A 16,798-nucleotide genomic window follows, 5' to 3' on the forward strand; every position below is an offset into this window, starting at 1 on the left:
GGCCTACGCCCGCGTGACAAGAGACTGGATGGTGTCGGATGGCAGGCCGCTGATTAGGGGCCTGAACACTGACGAGTGTGGAAGAGGAAAACTGCTCTCTTTTTGAAAATGTGAAATATTTATTGTGTTCGCCATAACAATGGCGCTTTGCGTGGACGCAACAACGGTGGGCCCAGGCCGCATAGCAGGCAGGCGAGAGAGCTTCTGGGGTGGTCCGGCCGTGGCGGGACTTTGCCCCTCCTCTTTCTTCCCCAACGATCAGGAGGATTTAGAGGGCATCGGGTCCAGCACAATCCTTTGCCGGGGGCCCTGACGTCTAGGCGGTTTAGCGCGCCTAGTGGGGCGAACTGGGTGCTGCTCCTTAGGGGGCGCCGCCTGGGGGGTAGAAACGCTCTTTTAGAGCGGTGAAAGCCGCTGGAAAAAGCTCTTTTGTGATTGCCGGATGGCGGCAGGAGATTGCTGAGAAGCGGCCGGAAGTGGGAAGCGGGCGGCCCGAGATCGGCGCTAAGAGCGGCTGTCTGCGAGAACGCCGGCACTGCAGGCAGTCGGCGGTCTCAGCTGGTCCGCTGTGGTGCCTCTTCGACGGCGAGAGCTCATTCCAGGCGAAGGCGTTCAGCAAAGATCCAGCGAAGTGAAGTCGTCGCTGAAGGAGTAAGATCTGATTTCATCTGGCAATTGCCTGCTTATATAGCCATTCGCCCCGCCCATTTTGGCGGGCTTTGGCGCACTGCATCGCCACAGGCTCGCGCAGCTACGCAGTGCTGTCATTGGTTTAAAAAAGTTTACAGATTAAACCAATGGCAGTGCAGTTGCACTGCGTTATTGAAAAAAGGCTTCAGTATCGAGGAATAAAGGAGCTTTTCCCCATACGCAGTATGAGTGAAGTATCGAAAGGGAACCACTATTAATATATATATATTTTTTTTAAATAAATAAATAAGGAAATGTACTTTACTAATAAATGTAAGAAATTATAAGGTATAAATACACTAAGAAATTGGTGAGTTTGGTTAATGAGTTTGGTAATTAATTAATTAAAAGTATATAAATAGGGAGCTGAACTCGTTTCCAAACTTAACCATGGCGTGTCCTTTCATAGATGAGGTGGTGGATGAGGGAGCTATAGTCTTGCGGAGGGCAATTCAAAGAGAGGGAACTTTCAGAGACCGGTCAGACCCATTGGCTTTTAATGACAGCTACCTGTATAAGCGATATAGGTTCTCAAGAGATGGGATTGCATATATTTGTAGATTACTAAGCCCATACATTGCAAATAATACACGCCGCAACAGAGCGCTCACAGTCCCACAGACGGTGTGCATTGCACTTCGCTTTTTTGCCAGTGGAACATTTTTGTACACAGTTGGAGATGCAGAGAATATCAGCAAAGCATCAGTTTGCCGCTCTGTACGAACTGTGTACCTTTCTTTAAAAAGACTGCTCAATGTGTTCATCACATTCCCTGGCCACAAAGCTATTCGTACCATTAAACATGCCTTTTTGGAATAGCTGGTAAGTTCAAATAACTATAAAACATGGAAATATTTCTTGACTGTTGATTTTACATGGGACATATTTAAAACAAACAAATAATTTTCCTAGGTTTCCCAAATGTTATCGGTGCATTGGACTGCACCCATGTGCGTATTAAGTGTCCGTCTGGTCCACATGAAGCGGACTTTGTGAATAGGAAATCAGTACACAGCATCAATGTACAGGTACGGTCCCACTGAGATGATATTGAAGGCTATGCTCTAGCACTGAGTGTTCTGTACTAAGCTGGGCACCAGTGTTTAGTTCATTGCAATTAAAATGTAGTGACCTACAGGTTTAATTTATTTTAGATGATTAGTGATGCAGATTGCATCATCACAAATGTAGAGGCCAAATGGCCAGGCTCTGTGCATGACTCCAGAATCTTTAGAGTCTCATCTCTCTACCAGCAACTAGCAAGAGGTATGCTAGTAATCACTTAAATCGCAAAAAGTCTTTAAAAAAAAAAGAAGAAAAAAAACCTACATTATATATCTATATATATTCATTCTGTCTATGCAGGAGAATTCTCAGGAGTTTTGCTGGGAGACAAGGGATACCCATGCCTGCCTTACCTCTTGACTCCCTATCAGGAGCCCCAGACAGAGGCACAGCACCGCTACAACATTGCCCATGCACGCACAAGAGGTCGCATAGAGATGGCATTTGGGCTAATAAAGTCAAGGTTTGAGTGCCTGAAGCACCTCAGAGTGACTCCACCTAGGGCATGTGACATTGTAGTTGCTTGTGTAGTGCTCCATAACATTGCTTGTCTGAGGAGAGAGAGGCAACCAAGGATTGTTGAAGAGGAAGACTTTGGCAATGAAGCAGTATTGGAAGAAAACGAAACAGGCAGACTTATACGAGACACATATGCAAATAATTATTTTGCTTAATATGGTCTAAACCATGTGTAGCCTTTAAAATTTTCCACTGGCCCCTCAACTTTCTCCTTAGTTGAACAAACACAGAAGTCAAAGTATTTAATGTGATTTGTCTTTATTCAGAGTGAATCTGCCTGTTAGGGGTGAAAACACACAAATAAATGTTGTGGAAAGTGATCAAAAAGGTAATGTTTTTTTTTCTTTTCCTTTTTAAAAAATGGTAGTTCTACTTGCATTTTTCTGTAGCTGTTGAATTTCCAGCTCCAACTTCCTCATCTTCAGTTTTTTATACTGGATGTCGATATCAATCGCTTCCATTTGTTTAAGGAGGTAGCGTTTATACACTCCTTTTATGTTTTCTGGGTTCTGTAGCAACATAGATTTAAGTTATTTCATTGAATACTCTTGTCACATTGTTTTTATTTCATAATACTCACTTTGTCACATGTGGTCCCAGACTGAGAGGGCTCTAGAACAGTGTCAGCATCCTGAAAACACATTATGATCATTTTATCACACAAGTACACTTTTTAATATTCAATACAGTATCACATGGAACCTGTGACTACCTCAGGCCTCCTTGAACATACAGACACAGTCTCCTCATCCTCCTCAACTGATGGGCCTTCTCCCTGTGACCACTGATTAAACTCAGTTAAACTCATTAGCTTACATGACTGATTTAAAAGGTCTCATACTCACAGGCAACATGATGTCTGGTGGATGCATAAAGCATACAGAATCTTGATAGAAAAAATATATTTTTTTTTACCAAAATGCACCATTACAGTAGCACAAGTACCTCTACGTGACATTACTGCTATGATGTACTTAGGCTTACAATGCCTAAGGAAGGAGGAAATCAGTTAGTCAGGAAGGAATAATGATAATAAAACACACACACACCTTTTATATACTCACTCCTTATACTACGTGATATCATTTTAGATGATGTCCCCCCCTCTATTCCCTCAAGGACGGGCCTCCCTTTATTAATTTCCAAAGCCAGGTCCTCTGCAGGAGTGAAGCTGGCTGGTGGTGGCCCTCCCCCAGTGCCAGCAACCTCAAGTCTTCTTTTTGGTCGCTGCAATTAAAAAAAAATACATAAAAAACCTAGCTGGCATTGATTACATATATAAATACCATTAGATTTACTTACCATTCTGAACTATATTTTTATATTTTATTTTCACCTGCTGCCAGGTTCTTTTTCCTTCACTTAAGTTGCTGCTGCGTGAAAGCAATTAACGTTACTGCCTTTAACTATCATTTTGCATTATTGAAACACTGTTTTCCTAATGAATGTTGTTCAGTTGCTTTGACGCAATGTATTTTGTTTAAAGCACTATTTAAATAAAGGTGACTTGACTTGACTTGACCTAGACCATCGGTCAAAGTGGGATACCCCAGCCACACCTGTCTCTCCAGACATGTTGGCCGACTCTAGACCTGTGTCTCCAGACAGGAGGGCCGCCAGCCCAGCGCCACTGCACAAGATGGCCGCCAGCCCAGCGCCGCAGCACAAGATGACCGCCAGCCCAGCTCCACTGCACAAGATGGCCGCCAGCCCAGCTCCACTGCACAAGGTGGCCGCCAGACCAGCGCCACGGCACAAGGTGGTGGCCAGGCCAGAGCCACTGCCCAAGATGGCCACAGGCCCAGCGCCACTGCACAAGATGCCACCGGCACAGCGTCATTGCACAAAATGGCCGCCGTCCCAGCACCACTGCACAAGATGGCAGCAGGCCCAGTGCCACTGCACAAGATGGCCGCCGGTTCAGCGCCACTGCACAAGATGGCCGCCGGCTCAGCGCCACTGCACAAGATGACAGCCACAGGTGACCGTCCATAATCGAGTCAGGTCCCCACTGACCAGGTCCCCGTGGTCCCTCCAGTGTTGAGTCAGGTCCCTGTGGTGCCTCCAGAGTTGAGTCAGGTCCCTGTGGTGCCTCCAGAGTCGAGTCGGGTCCCCGTGGTGCCTCCAGAGTCGAGTCAGGTCCCCGTAGTGCCTCCAGAGTCGAGTCAGGCCCCCGTTGACCGTTAACCATCCTGAGTCGAGTCAGATCACCGTTGACCGTCCTGAGTCAGGTAAAGTCACCAATGATCTTCATGGTCAAGGTCAAGTCACCAGTGTTCTTCACGGGCAAGGTCAAGTCACCAATGATCTTCCTGAGTCAAGTCAAGTCACCGTTGATCTTCCTGAACGAAATCAAGCCACAGTTGATCTTCCTGAACGAAGACAAGCCACAGTTGATCTTCCTGAACGAAGTCAAGCCACAGTTGATCTTCCTGAACCCAGTCAAATCACCACAGATCTACCAGTGCCTCTTCACGTCTCTGCTGAACTTCCAGAGCCTCGTCACATCTCTGCTGAACTTCCAGAGCCTCGTCACGACTGGTCCTCCGTCCCTCCCCCTTATCCTCCACCAGTCCACCTCCCTCCTGGTCTCTGTGTTCCTTGGTTTGTTCTTGTGTTCGGTGGAGCATCTGGTAGCTGCTCCTTAGAGGGGGGGGGGGGGGGGGGGTAATGTCACAGTGTCTGGTCTGTGTTTCCTTGGGTGTCCACTAGTGGCCTCACTTCCCCATACTAACCTCCCACTGCAGACAATACATTTCCCACAAAGCCTTTGTCCCTTTCATCACTGTTAATTACACACCTGTTAATTGCACTCAGCTGTCTCCACTTTCATCCTTTTCACCTTTCTATTTAAAACTGGTCTGTTTCTATCTGTTCCATGGAGTCTTTGTTCATTCAGAGTGCATGTAATGGTGTTCTGTGATTGGTTGAGCTGATATATCGCACTCTGCAGAGAACAGAGACTGGTGTTTGTTGCGGTTTGGGAAAAAAAGGAGAAAACATGATCTAATAACTCAGCGGGTATCGCATTTTGCATAAAATTAAAAATGTACTTTTCGATTCAGACCAGATACAATACTGATTTTGGCAGAAACTCAACTTTTTTAAAAATGGCGTTCTTCACTAGAGGATCTGCAGTACAAAAAAACATGAACATTATAATTTCCTAAAATTAGAAATTGTTCATATTTTGAAATCCCCCAAAAAGTCTGCAAAGTCAATTAAGAAGTCCTTATTGTGCTTTGGGAGTCAGAAGATCCATACAACCAAACGATGCATGAACAGTTTTGATGAAAACAACTGCAATTCAAAGCTATTATATTTATTTGGCACAACAGGATGACAGGAGAAAATATCTTTATACAGTATATGGAGACCAAAAATCCACCTCAGCCCATTGAACGTGGATAAAAAAAAAATAATAATAATAAAAAAAAAAAAAACATTTGACAGTAGCAGTTAAAAAAAGGCAGCACAGATCCTGAGTAGTGAGCCGAGTTTCAGTCAGAAAAAGAATATCCGGTAACACTTTCTATGAAGCCAGCATAAATTATAAGTGTATTCCTAGGCATTAATGCATGATCATATGTAATCATAACAACAATTATAATACTTACACATTGTGGGTTATACATTTTAAGAGTATGATTATTTATACCACTGTGGCTACGTTTACATGCAACCAAATAATCCATTTGTAATCAGATTGGCTGCTCAATCGGACTGAAAAGCCTCCATGTAAAAACCTTAATCGATCCGATTGAGCTCGATCTGAATTAAATTTTAATCAGATTGAAGGGGTGGTTTATTCCTCTAGTAATACAATTAAGAGTGCATGTAAACATTTGACTGAACCACGAAACTGAAAGAACTCCATATTATCTAAATGTCACTTTCACTTTTGACTTTCACTTTTTGACCAGGGTGTACATTTAAAAAAGAAATCTATTATGATTTGAAGCTTGTGACATAAACATGCAAATCAACCTGATCACTTTATTTAGCATTTATGTAAACACTTGATTCAGATCCATCAATCGGAATGAATTCAGTCCGATTGAAGCAAAAATTGTGCATGTAAACATAGCCAATGAATACCATATTAAATCCAATTAATCTACAATGGATTATCTCATATTTCTAGACATTGTTTTTTTTTTTAATCTGACTTATCTTACTAGATCTTGTAAGTGGTTAGGAGTGGTTGAGTGTTTTTGAGTGTTTCCTGTGAGTTTAATATTAATTTTACTGTGAGCTAGTTTAAGCTCAATTTTTGTACTTTCAAAAAAAGGTTGCTGAGTTTATATATATATAACAAAGATATGAAACAAATTCTGTCAGCTCTACTTGTATAGAAGATGAATACTTTAGATGACATAGTAACACCCTAGATAAGGATACTTCACAGTTCTAAGGAGATACATCTACATCTCACTACCTAAAGAACAGGTAAACAGGCCAATAGATTTAACAGTTCTTTGACAGGCCTGTACCCATTCTTTGTTTAGCTTTATTAAATCTAGCTAAGGAGCATTTCATCATAACTATATGTTGCATATTCAGTAACCAGTCTTGAGATGTCCGCCTTAGGGTCCCACCGAAGTGCGATTATTGATTTCTTTGCAGCAGAGAAACCCGAAAAAATAATCCTTTTGTCCACTGTGTCAAGGTTTAAAGAAGAGACATCATTCAGCAAGCACAGGCAAGGATGCATAGTAATCTTACGGTCAATCAGTTCTTCCAAGTCCCAACAAGCTTGAGTCCAAAAATGATTAATTACTGAACATTCCCAAAACATGTGATACATTGTACCAGTTACAGGTATTTGACATATAGTGCAGTTAGGATCAGATATTAATCCCATTCTGTATCACCTATATGGTGTCGCATAGGCTCTATATGATACACAATCTTTGTGTTCAATAAACTCGAGTAAACTTGCCAAAGTGGTTCCTGTCTGAAATTGAGCGCAGTGTTAGTTCAGTCAGGCCCCGGAAGCATAGGCTGCGACCAGCTGATGCGGTCAGCTGTCATCATTCCAATCACTACCACTCTCCTATTAGACACGGACATATATTCGTGGCACCACTGCTCGTTAAGCATGCTCAAACGACTCGCAACCCTCCCTCTCTCCCCTTATAAGCATGAGCATATTACTGTGCACCTTCTGGTTGTCGTCTTCTTTGTTTCAGATCACTAAGGCTTTCAAGTCTTAGCAGGCATGGACCTCACTGCTGAGAGACACTCATCTTCATAACCAGGCTACAGGATAGACGTCCCAATGCCACATTTACATGATTATCACTGTTTGCTTTAAAGACATTAAGAGTCTTAATTGTCATGTATTTCCAAGCTGATGGTTCCGGGGGTTAATGTTTAAAGCTCTTGAATCTTCAATTATTTTGGGAGCAAGAACCCCCATAAGGAACCGCCAAAGATAAATTGTTTTCAATAAACTCTAGTAAACTTGCCGAAGTGGTTCCTGTCTGAACTCAAATTTGCCAAGACAGGACAGATTGTATTTCCAGCAAACCCATCGTTTCCTCACAATTTCACCATCCAGTTAGTTCTTTTTCAGACCACATTGATAAAACTACCTGGTCCTGCAGATTTGCTTTATTCAACATCAATAAGATCATGCCCTTTCTTTCGGAACATGTGTCACAACTCCTTGTTCAAGCTCTTGTTCTGTCCAGGCTGGACTATTGCAATGCTCTCTTGGTAGGTCTTCCAGCCAGTTCTATTAAACCTTTACACATAATCCAGAACGTGGTTGCAAGATAAAATTTTAATGAGCCAAAAAGAATGGACATCACACCTCTGTTTATCAATTTGGCTATGAATAGCTGCTCACATAAAATTCAAGGCATTGATGTTTGCCTATAAAATCACCACTGGCTCTGCACCCCTTTACCTAATTTCATTCATGTTTTATACTTAACCCTCTGGGGTCTAAGGGTGCTTTCGGGGTCTGGAGAAGTTTTGACATGCCCTGACTTTTTAGATTTATTTCAGTTGCTTATAAAAATATACATGGTTAACGTCTGAAAACACTGTATTCAGTACAAAATGGGCTACAATAATATGTAAGTAGCATGTATGTACATCATTGTGTTTTTGAGAAAACAACATTTGTGTGTGGTTAGTGAATTTTTTTTTTTTTTTTTTTGAAGTCACTGAAATAAGGTCATAAAGACATACAGAATATTTGTTCACAAGACTGTCAAACCTGGAGCTTGTAGCCTAGAATTTTTGCTTCAAAATGATGTGAAAATCATCTTGTTTACTCGCTCACAGAAAACAATGGATTGATTTCAATTTTCTAAGACACTTTTTGTTTCAAAAGGGCACATGCGTGTAGGCGTGTTTGACCATGAATATTATGACACAGGTCCTCTTAATGAGCTGCATAATGAGTTTTTCAATCAAGCATGTGACTTAGAGGGAAGAGTTACAAGAAACAATGTGAAGAGGAAAATAAATATATTTTTATGTATATAGTTTATTTAGAATATGTTTCATTATCCCACAAAATAACTTAAGATTCACTTGCGAGTGCAGTCGAAGAGTTTATGAATGTGGCCAGAAGTATAAATACAACAGTGTATGGCCCCTTTAAGAGATCACCGATCGCTGCTCATGAGATTTCTTGTTTGCATGTACTGTGAACAGAACAGCCATTTCGTCATTATCCGATGAAGTAGTCAAGTGCCATTTCTTTGTGTTGGCATCGGGGAGATTTATTATGAAATGATGCTGTCTTTCTGGGTAAATATTACTGTAAAATCTTTCTTTGATATACAAGGGAACCAAGGATCTGTTTGTGTGAACTTTTGATGTGTAATTCTCCGTAGATCAGATCAGATCGTATGTGTCAGGTGATAGTGAAAATTTCCAGTCACTACCATACCATAATCTTTACTGTGTCAGTACCTTATTATTTTGACTGTGTTTGTATAAGGATATAGGATTTTGGTGAAGTGAGAAACATTTCTTTTAGTGTTCTTTAGAACTTTGTCTATACGACCTGATCAAGTAGGAGATATTTTTGGTTGTGCTCACTCCAGATTAAATTATTTGTGAGTGTGTGTCTCGTACTGGTTTTCAACCAGTGTTTATCTGTTATTAATCACTGTCTAAGATAGTTTGGTAAAATTGGCAAGATATTCACAGATTCAACTTTTTCCGATCAATAACTCGCGAGCAAAATGTTTTTAGTACACGAATTAAGGCTCTTTTCACTTGTAGTGATTTAGTAAATGAGCTACAAGCGAGTTTGCCTGAAAACAAGTGTTCCTTCGCTCTGTACAAAATACGTTGATCTTAATGCGCTGGCGTCTGAGAGACAAGTCCGATGGGACCGTTTGCAAAGTGCAAAACGCAAAAAAAGGCTACTAATAAAATACTCAATAACTTCACAGAAACACACTGTACTTTCACCAAATTCAGTTCACACATCACTACTCTCCTGCTGGTTATACTACAACTTTCATTTTGAAAGTAATTGCTTTTACACATTTTTTTATGATATTTTATTATTAAAAATAGTTAATAACTTCACCGTTATTGAACATAATGGTTAATAACTTTACTGTAACACACTGTACATCCACCAAATTCAGTTCACACATCACTGCTCTCCTGCTGGTTATACTACAACTTTCATTTTGAAAGTAATTGATTTTACATATTTTTTTATGATATTTTATTATGAAAAATAGTTCATAACTTCACTATTATTGAACATAATGGTTAATAACTTTACTGTAAGACACTGTATTTTCACCAAATTCAGTTCACACATCACTGCTCTCCTGCTGGTTATACAACTTTCATTTTAAAAGTAATTGCTTTTAAAAAAAATTGTGATATTTTATTATGAAAATTAGTTCATAACTTCACTGTTATTGAACATAATGGTTAATAACTTTACTATAACACATCGTATTTCCACCAAAATCAGTTCACACATCACTGCTTTCCCACTGGTTATACTACAACACTGGTTTTTAAAAATAATTGGTTTTACATATTTTTTATGTTTTCTATTGTTAAAAATGTTAATAATTTTACTGTAACACACTGTACTTTCACCAAATTCAGTTACCACATCACTGCTCTCCTGCTGGTTATACTACAACTTTCATTTTGAAAGTAATTGCTTTTACACAATTTGTATAATTTTTTATTAAGAAAAATAGTTAATAACTTCACCTTTATTGAACATAATGGTTAATAACTTTACTGTTACACACTGTACTTTCACCAATTTCAATTCACACATCACTGCTCTCCTGCTGGTTTACCTACAACTTTAATTTTGAAAGTAATCGATTTTACACATTTTTTATTATGAAAAATAGTTAATTTACTTTAACACACTGTACTTTCACCATATTCAGTTCACACATCCCTGCTCCCCTGCAGGTTATACTAAAACTTTCATTTTGAAAATAGTTGTAAAAAGTATGTTAAATTACTGTACATGTACTCAATACTTGGTAGGGGCTCCTTTTGCTTTAATTACTGCCTCAATTCAGCGTGGCATGGAGATTTTCAGTTTGTGGCGCTGCTGAGGTGGTATGGAAGCCCAGGTTTCTTTGAAAGTATGCTTCTGCTTTTGGCAGTACGGGTAGGTGCCAAATCCTGCTTGAAAATGAAATCAGCATCTTCAAAAAGGTGGTCAGCAGAAGGAAGCATGGAGTGCTCCAAGATTTCTTGGTAAACGGGTGCAGTGACTTTGGTTTTCAAAAAACACAATGGACCAACACCGGCAGATGACATTGCACCCTAAATCATCACAGACTGTGGAAACTTAACACTGGACTGCAAGCAACTTTGGTTATGAGCTTCTCCACCCTTCCTCCAGAGTCTAGGACCTTGGTTTCCAAATAAAATTCTGAAAATTGCTATCATATGAAAAAAGGACTTTGGACCAATGGCAACAAGTCCATATTTTCTTCTCCTTAGCCCAGGTAAGAGGCCACTGACGTTGTCTATGGTACAGGAGTGGCTTAACGAGGAATACGACAACTGTCGCCAAATTCCTTGACACTTCTAAATGTGGTGGCTCTTGATGCCTTGACCCCAGCCTCAGTGCATTCCTTGTGAAGTTCTCTAAAATTCTTGAAACCAGTTTGCTTGACAATCCTCACAAGGCTCTGGTTCCCTCGGTTGGTTGTGCATCTTTTTCTTCCACAGTTTTTTTGTTCCTCTCAACTTTCTGTTAACATGCTTGGATACAGCACTCTGTAAACAGCTAGCTTATTGGCAATGGATTTTTGTGACTTACACTCCTTATGGAGGGTGTCAATGATTGTCAGAGACCATTTTAACCCTTATGCGTTGTTGGGGACGTTTTCTCCCACTAGGGGTAAAGTTGAGAAATTTTTCAAAAACTTAACGGTACACTCTGGGCAAATTCACGACCCTTTCGTTATGTTCGTGGATGAAAACATCCACTAAATTAAACTGCTGTAAAAATGTATCAGATAAATATTTTTTTCAAATTTTTTGCATAAATCTATTAATCAACCTCAGTCCTGATCAAAACTACCAAATGTTTAAAAAAAATCCAAATGTTTAAAAAAAAATTAAAAATAAAGATTTTAACTCTTTAATTACCAAGTTCATAAATGATGTCACTGATTTGGGAAAAAAACACACAAATTTACATATTTTCAATTTAAAAAGTGATTGTGGACTGGATATTTTTCACCTTTTATTACAGTCTTGGGCATGTCAAAGATTAGTAACAAGATTGGCTTTGATGCATTGTTAGTTTTTGTGCAGCATTAGATTGTAATTTTTTTCTCCCTAATTTGTTGTTGGTGGCTGTTTTTGCCCCATTGACTTCCATTATAACAACATTTTTTGATTGCAAAGCCATGGCAACATATAATCATGCATTCTTGATGGTTTTCCCTTTTGGGAAGAGGTAAAATTTGTTATTTTTACAGTTGATCACTAGGTGGGACCATTAACCCTTTAGATAGGCCTGTGCAAAAATAAGGCTTAGTTTCTGGCTTGTATATGGAGTATAACAGCAAATTATAGTGTTTGTGTGTGTGTGAGAGAGATTCTTGATTGTTGGTGGTTTTCCCTGTTGGGAAGAGGTAACATTTGTTATTTTTTTTACAGTTGATCACTAGGTGGGACCGTTAACCCTTTAGATAGGCCTGTGCAAAAAAAGGCTTAATTTCTTGCTTGTACGTATATGGAATTATATGGAGTATAACAGCAAATTATAGTGTTTGTGTGTGTGTGAGAGAGAGAGAAAGTGAGGATGTGAGAGAGACCTTTGTGCACTTACCTTGATGTATCTGAAAAAATCCAAATATACACCTCATGCTCTCAGAACTACATGGAGTAAACAATAAAAAAAGAAGTGTGTTTATGCACCTGCTGCCTTTTGATGGTGAAAAGTATGGATGGTCTATGTGTGAAATGCTCGTCTTTTCTTGATGAAGACAGTTTAAAATCTTAAAATCCTAAGAGGCAAAGGTCTCTCTCACACACTCACTCTCACTCTCTTTCTCGCACACACACACACATACACACACAATATAATATGCTGTTATACTCCATATAGCTTCATATACAAGTCAGAAACTAAGCTTTTTTTGCACAGGCCTATCTAAAGGGTTGATGGTCCCACCTAGTGATCAACTGTAAAAATAACAAATGTTACCTCTTCCCAACAGGGAAAACCACCAACAATCAAGAATCTCACACACACACAAACACTATAATTTGCTGTTATACTCCATATAACTCCATATACAAACCAGAAACTAAGCCTTTTTTGCACAGGCCTATCTAAAGGGTTAACAGTCCCACCTAGTGATCAACTGTAAAAATAACAAATTTTATCTCTTCCCAAAAGGGAAAACCACAAACAATCAAGAATGCTTGATTATATGGTGTCATGGCTTTGCAATCAAAAAATGTCATTATAATGGAAGTCAATGGGGCAAAAACAGCCACCAACAACAAATTAGGGAGAAAAAATTTTAATCTAATGCTGCACAAAAACTAAAAATGCATCAAAGCCAATGTTGCTACTAATTTTTGACATGCCCAAGACTGTTATAAAAAGTAAAACAAAAAATCCAGCCACAATTACTTTTATATTAAAAATAAGTCATTTTGTGTGTATTTTCCCCCAAAATCAGTGACATCATTTATTACTTGACAATTAAAGAGTTAAAATCTTGGATTTTTTAAAAAAACATTTGGTAGTTTTGATTAGGACTGAAGTTGATTAACAGGTTTATACAAAAAAATCGAGAAAAAATATGAATCTGACACATTTTTACAGCAGTTTAATTGAGTGGATGTTTTCATCACGAACATACCGAAAGGTAGTGAATTTGAGCAATGCACAAGGGTTAAAGGCTCAGGAAACCTTTGCAGGTTTTTTGAGTTGATTAGTAGATGGGCATTTCATCATATTCTACAAACTCGATTCCAAAAGAAGTTTGGACACTGTACAATTTGTGAATAATAACAGAATGCAATAATTTAGAAGTTTCAAATTTCAATATTTTGTTCAGAATACAACATAGATGACATCAAATGTTTAAATTGAGAAAATGTACCATTTTAAGGAAAAAATAAGTTGATTTTAAATTTCATGGCATTAACACGTCTCAAAAAAGTTGGGACAAGGCCATGTTTACCACTGTGTGGCATCCCCTCTTGTTTTTATAACAGTCTGCAAACATCTGGGGACTGAGGAGACAAATTGCTCGAGTTTAGGAAGAGGAATGTTGTCCCATTCTTGTTTAATACAGGCTTCTAGTTGCTCGACTGTCTTAGGTCTTCTTTGTCGCTTCTTCCTCTTTATGATGCGCCAAATGTTTTCTATTGGTGAAAGATCTGGACTGCAGGTTGGCCATTTCAGTACCCGGATCCTTCTTCTATGCAGCCATGATGTTGTAATCGATGCAGTATGTGGTCTGGCATTGTTATGTTGGAAAATGCAAGGTCTTCCCTGAAAGAGACGACGTCTGGATGGGAGCAAATATTGTTCTAGAACTTGATTATACCTTTCAGCATTGATGGTGCCTTTCCAGATGTGTAAGGTGCCCATGTCCCATGCACTCATGCAACCCCATACCATCAGAGATGCAGGCTTCTGAACTGAGCGCTGATAAAAAACTTGGGTTGTCCTTGTTATCTTTAGTCCAGATGACATGGCATCCCAGTTTTCCAAAAATAACTTCAAATTTTGATTCGTCTGACCACAGAACAGTTTTCCACTTTGCCACAGTCCATTTTAAATGAGCCTTGGGTCAGAGAAAACACCTGCACTTCTGGATCATGTTTAGATATGGCTTCTTTTTTGAGCTAAAGAGTTTAAGCTGGCAACAGCGAATGGCACGGTGGATTGTGTTCACTAACAATGTTTTCTAGAAGTATTCCTGAGCCCATGTTGTGATTTTGTCTGGGCAACAACTGGCTCTTGCATGAGCTGATGACCAACCCTAGGCACTCTAAGTGACTGAGCAGCAGCTCTTTGTGAGCGTTCAGTTCCCAATATGATCTGGCTAAAACCAACCAATCGTTGAGGTAGTTCAATACATGGATTCCCATCTTACTGAGAGGGGACAGAGCCATGTCTATCCACTTCATAAAAGTGCGGGGGACCAGGGACAGTCCAAAAGGAAAGACTGCATACTGATAGGCCACTTCCTCGAACACGTATCTCAAGAATGGTCTGTGACGGTGGGCTATGTGAGTGTAAAAGTGAGCATCTTTCAAATCCACGGTCAAAAACCAATCCTCGGGGGGATAAATTCATTTTCGTAAGGGTTGTGTTGTTGTCTGCCCTAGCTCCCCCTAAACCTATTATAAAATATGATAATTTTTCTGCTGAATTATTACTGTAACATTACCATAGATAATGATGTCCTTTATACAGTATTTTGAGTGATTGTGAGTAATGGGCGGCTGCTGTTAAAATAGCAGGCCAAATCTGCAGCCAGGACACTGGGAATTGTCCAGGTTCTCCCTGATGTCTAGTCCCCGCCTGATTTCCACAGACACGCAGAAGGTGCATGATTCATATATTGTCTTTTTGCGCGTAATATTTATAGACACTAGTCCATATTATGTTTTGATTCAAGTGTAATTACCTACTTTTCATTTATTCGTCCAAAATGTGGCATATTCCATGCGCGTTAGGCTATAGGAATTCCGTTCCCCTTCAGGAACTCGAGCTGCATCCAAAAATGCTATGGGAACGCCCTTCAGCGTGACCAGCTCTGAATAACATGTGTAATCAGTCCCATGAATGGGCGTGATGTCATACATCCTGAGTGGGGATACACACAGTTTGTGCATGGTCTGCTCTCTCTCGCGAGAGCCGTCTGTCTGTATTGTGAGTGGCTTCCCCTACGTACACTTTCGCCCTCGGAGGGCTCTCTTTGAGGAGGGAGCCTTCACAATTGTGCCTCACAGTGTTGGCCCCGCTTCCGCCGAGGCAGAGCAGCAGCTGCACTCGTGGGGTTTGCAGTTGGATCTGGTAGAAGGAATGCAGACGGCGAGTCCCTATCTTCTTCCTCATCTGCCAGATCCATTGTCTGCTCTCTGGGATTGGAAGCACGCTTTGGCGCTACTTCACCCCGGGAAGCGGACGCGATGCTCCACCTATCTGCCTCTGAGGAGGTGGATGTGGAGAGCTTCAATGGATCGCCTTCTCAGTCACCACAGTATGAGGAGTTGTTGGAGGTGGTTACTTGTGCGGTAGCCAAGTTAAACATCGATTGGCCCGCCGAGAAAAAAGCTGAACCGCATAAGAGTAAATTAGATGAGTGGTTTTTACAATTTCGGCCACCAGTTCCACGCTGGAGCCTGCCTTTTTTACAAACAGAGGTATCGAGATCTTGGGCCACTCGCCGGAGCCTGCCTTTTTTCCACACAGAGGTGTCGAGATTGTGGGCGAAACCATTCTCGTCCCGATTATTCATCCCCACTTCGAATTATTATGACAATATGGCAGAGTTAGATGAGTATGGTTACAGATCGATGCCCCAGGTAGAACAGACGCTCATGAGCTATCTGTCTCCCGATGGGGCATCATCATTAAAGCCTCCAGTCTTGCCTTCCAAGCCGCTGCAAACTACTTCAGTGCTGGTTGGCAAGGGGTACATGGCAGCAGGTCCGGCTGTTGCATGTCTGCATACGTTGTATGTGTTACAGGCATACCAGGCTGATCTGCTAAAAGAGCTAGATGAAGGCAAGGAAGGTATAGAGGGTGGCGCCGGAGGCTTCCAAGACGAGGCCTGATCTGAGAGTCATGCTTCAGTCCAGGAAGCCCCCGACAAAGCGGTCCTGACAACCAACATTCATGACCGCTGAGGGTGACCGATACTGGGGAAGAGCGGGGTGCATCGCATTACATGGTGTCTGTCTCTCCTCAGAGTCCTCAACCGTAGTTAGTTCAGTTGTTTCCTGCTGGTCCTCCACTTCCAGATTGTAGAAAAAGTTTATCGCATTCAATTCGGCGCTCCGATGCCAC

General features: G+C 40.6%; 1 protein-coding gene across 1 annotated transcript; it reads right to left on the reverse strand.

The window, feature by feature from the left end:
- Positions 1-2,515: 2,515 nt before the first annotated feature.
- On the reverse strand, positions 2,516-15,857 carry LOC132155482 (uncharacterized). The gene is made up of 7 exons (XM_059564286.1): positions 15,732-15,857; positions 3,324-3,501; positions 3,120-3,160; positions 2,987-3,049; positions 2,855-2,905; positions 2,648-2,783; positions 2,516-2,547 (listed from the first exon to the last, which is right to left on the reverse strand). The coding sequence occupies exons 1-7, from the start codon at positions 15,855-15,857 to the stop codon at positions 2,537-2,539; spliced, it is 606 nt and encodes a 201-aa protein (XP_059420269.1). The 3' UTR covers positions 2,516-2,536.
- Between the last annotated feature and the right edge of the window lie 941 nt (positions 15,858-16,798).

The sequence above is a fragment of the Carassius carassius genome, chromosome 13 (genome assembly GCF_963082965.1).
Source record: "Carassius carassius chromosome 13, fCarCar2.1, whole genome shotgun sequence".
NCBI classification, from domain to species: Eukaryota; Metazoa; Chordata; class Actinopteri; order Cypriniformes; family Cyprinidae; genus Carassius; species Carassius carassius.

Bases quoted from the DNA above. Each gene is read 5' to 3' on its own strand.
- LOC132155482 (XM_059564286.1), bottom strand. From the start codon at position 15,857: ATGGATCTGGCAGATGAGGAAGAAGATAGGGACTCGCCGTCTGCATTC. The intron at 3,161-3,323 runs GTGTGTGTGTGT...TTTTCTATCAAG, and splicing joins AAGGAGTGAGTATATAAAAG to ATTCTGTATGCTTTATGCAT. The intron at 2,784-2,854 runs GTGAGTATTATG...ATGTTGCTACAG, and splicing joins CTGGGACCACATGTGACAAA to AACCCAGAAAACATAAAAGG.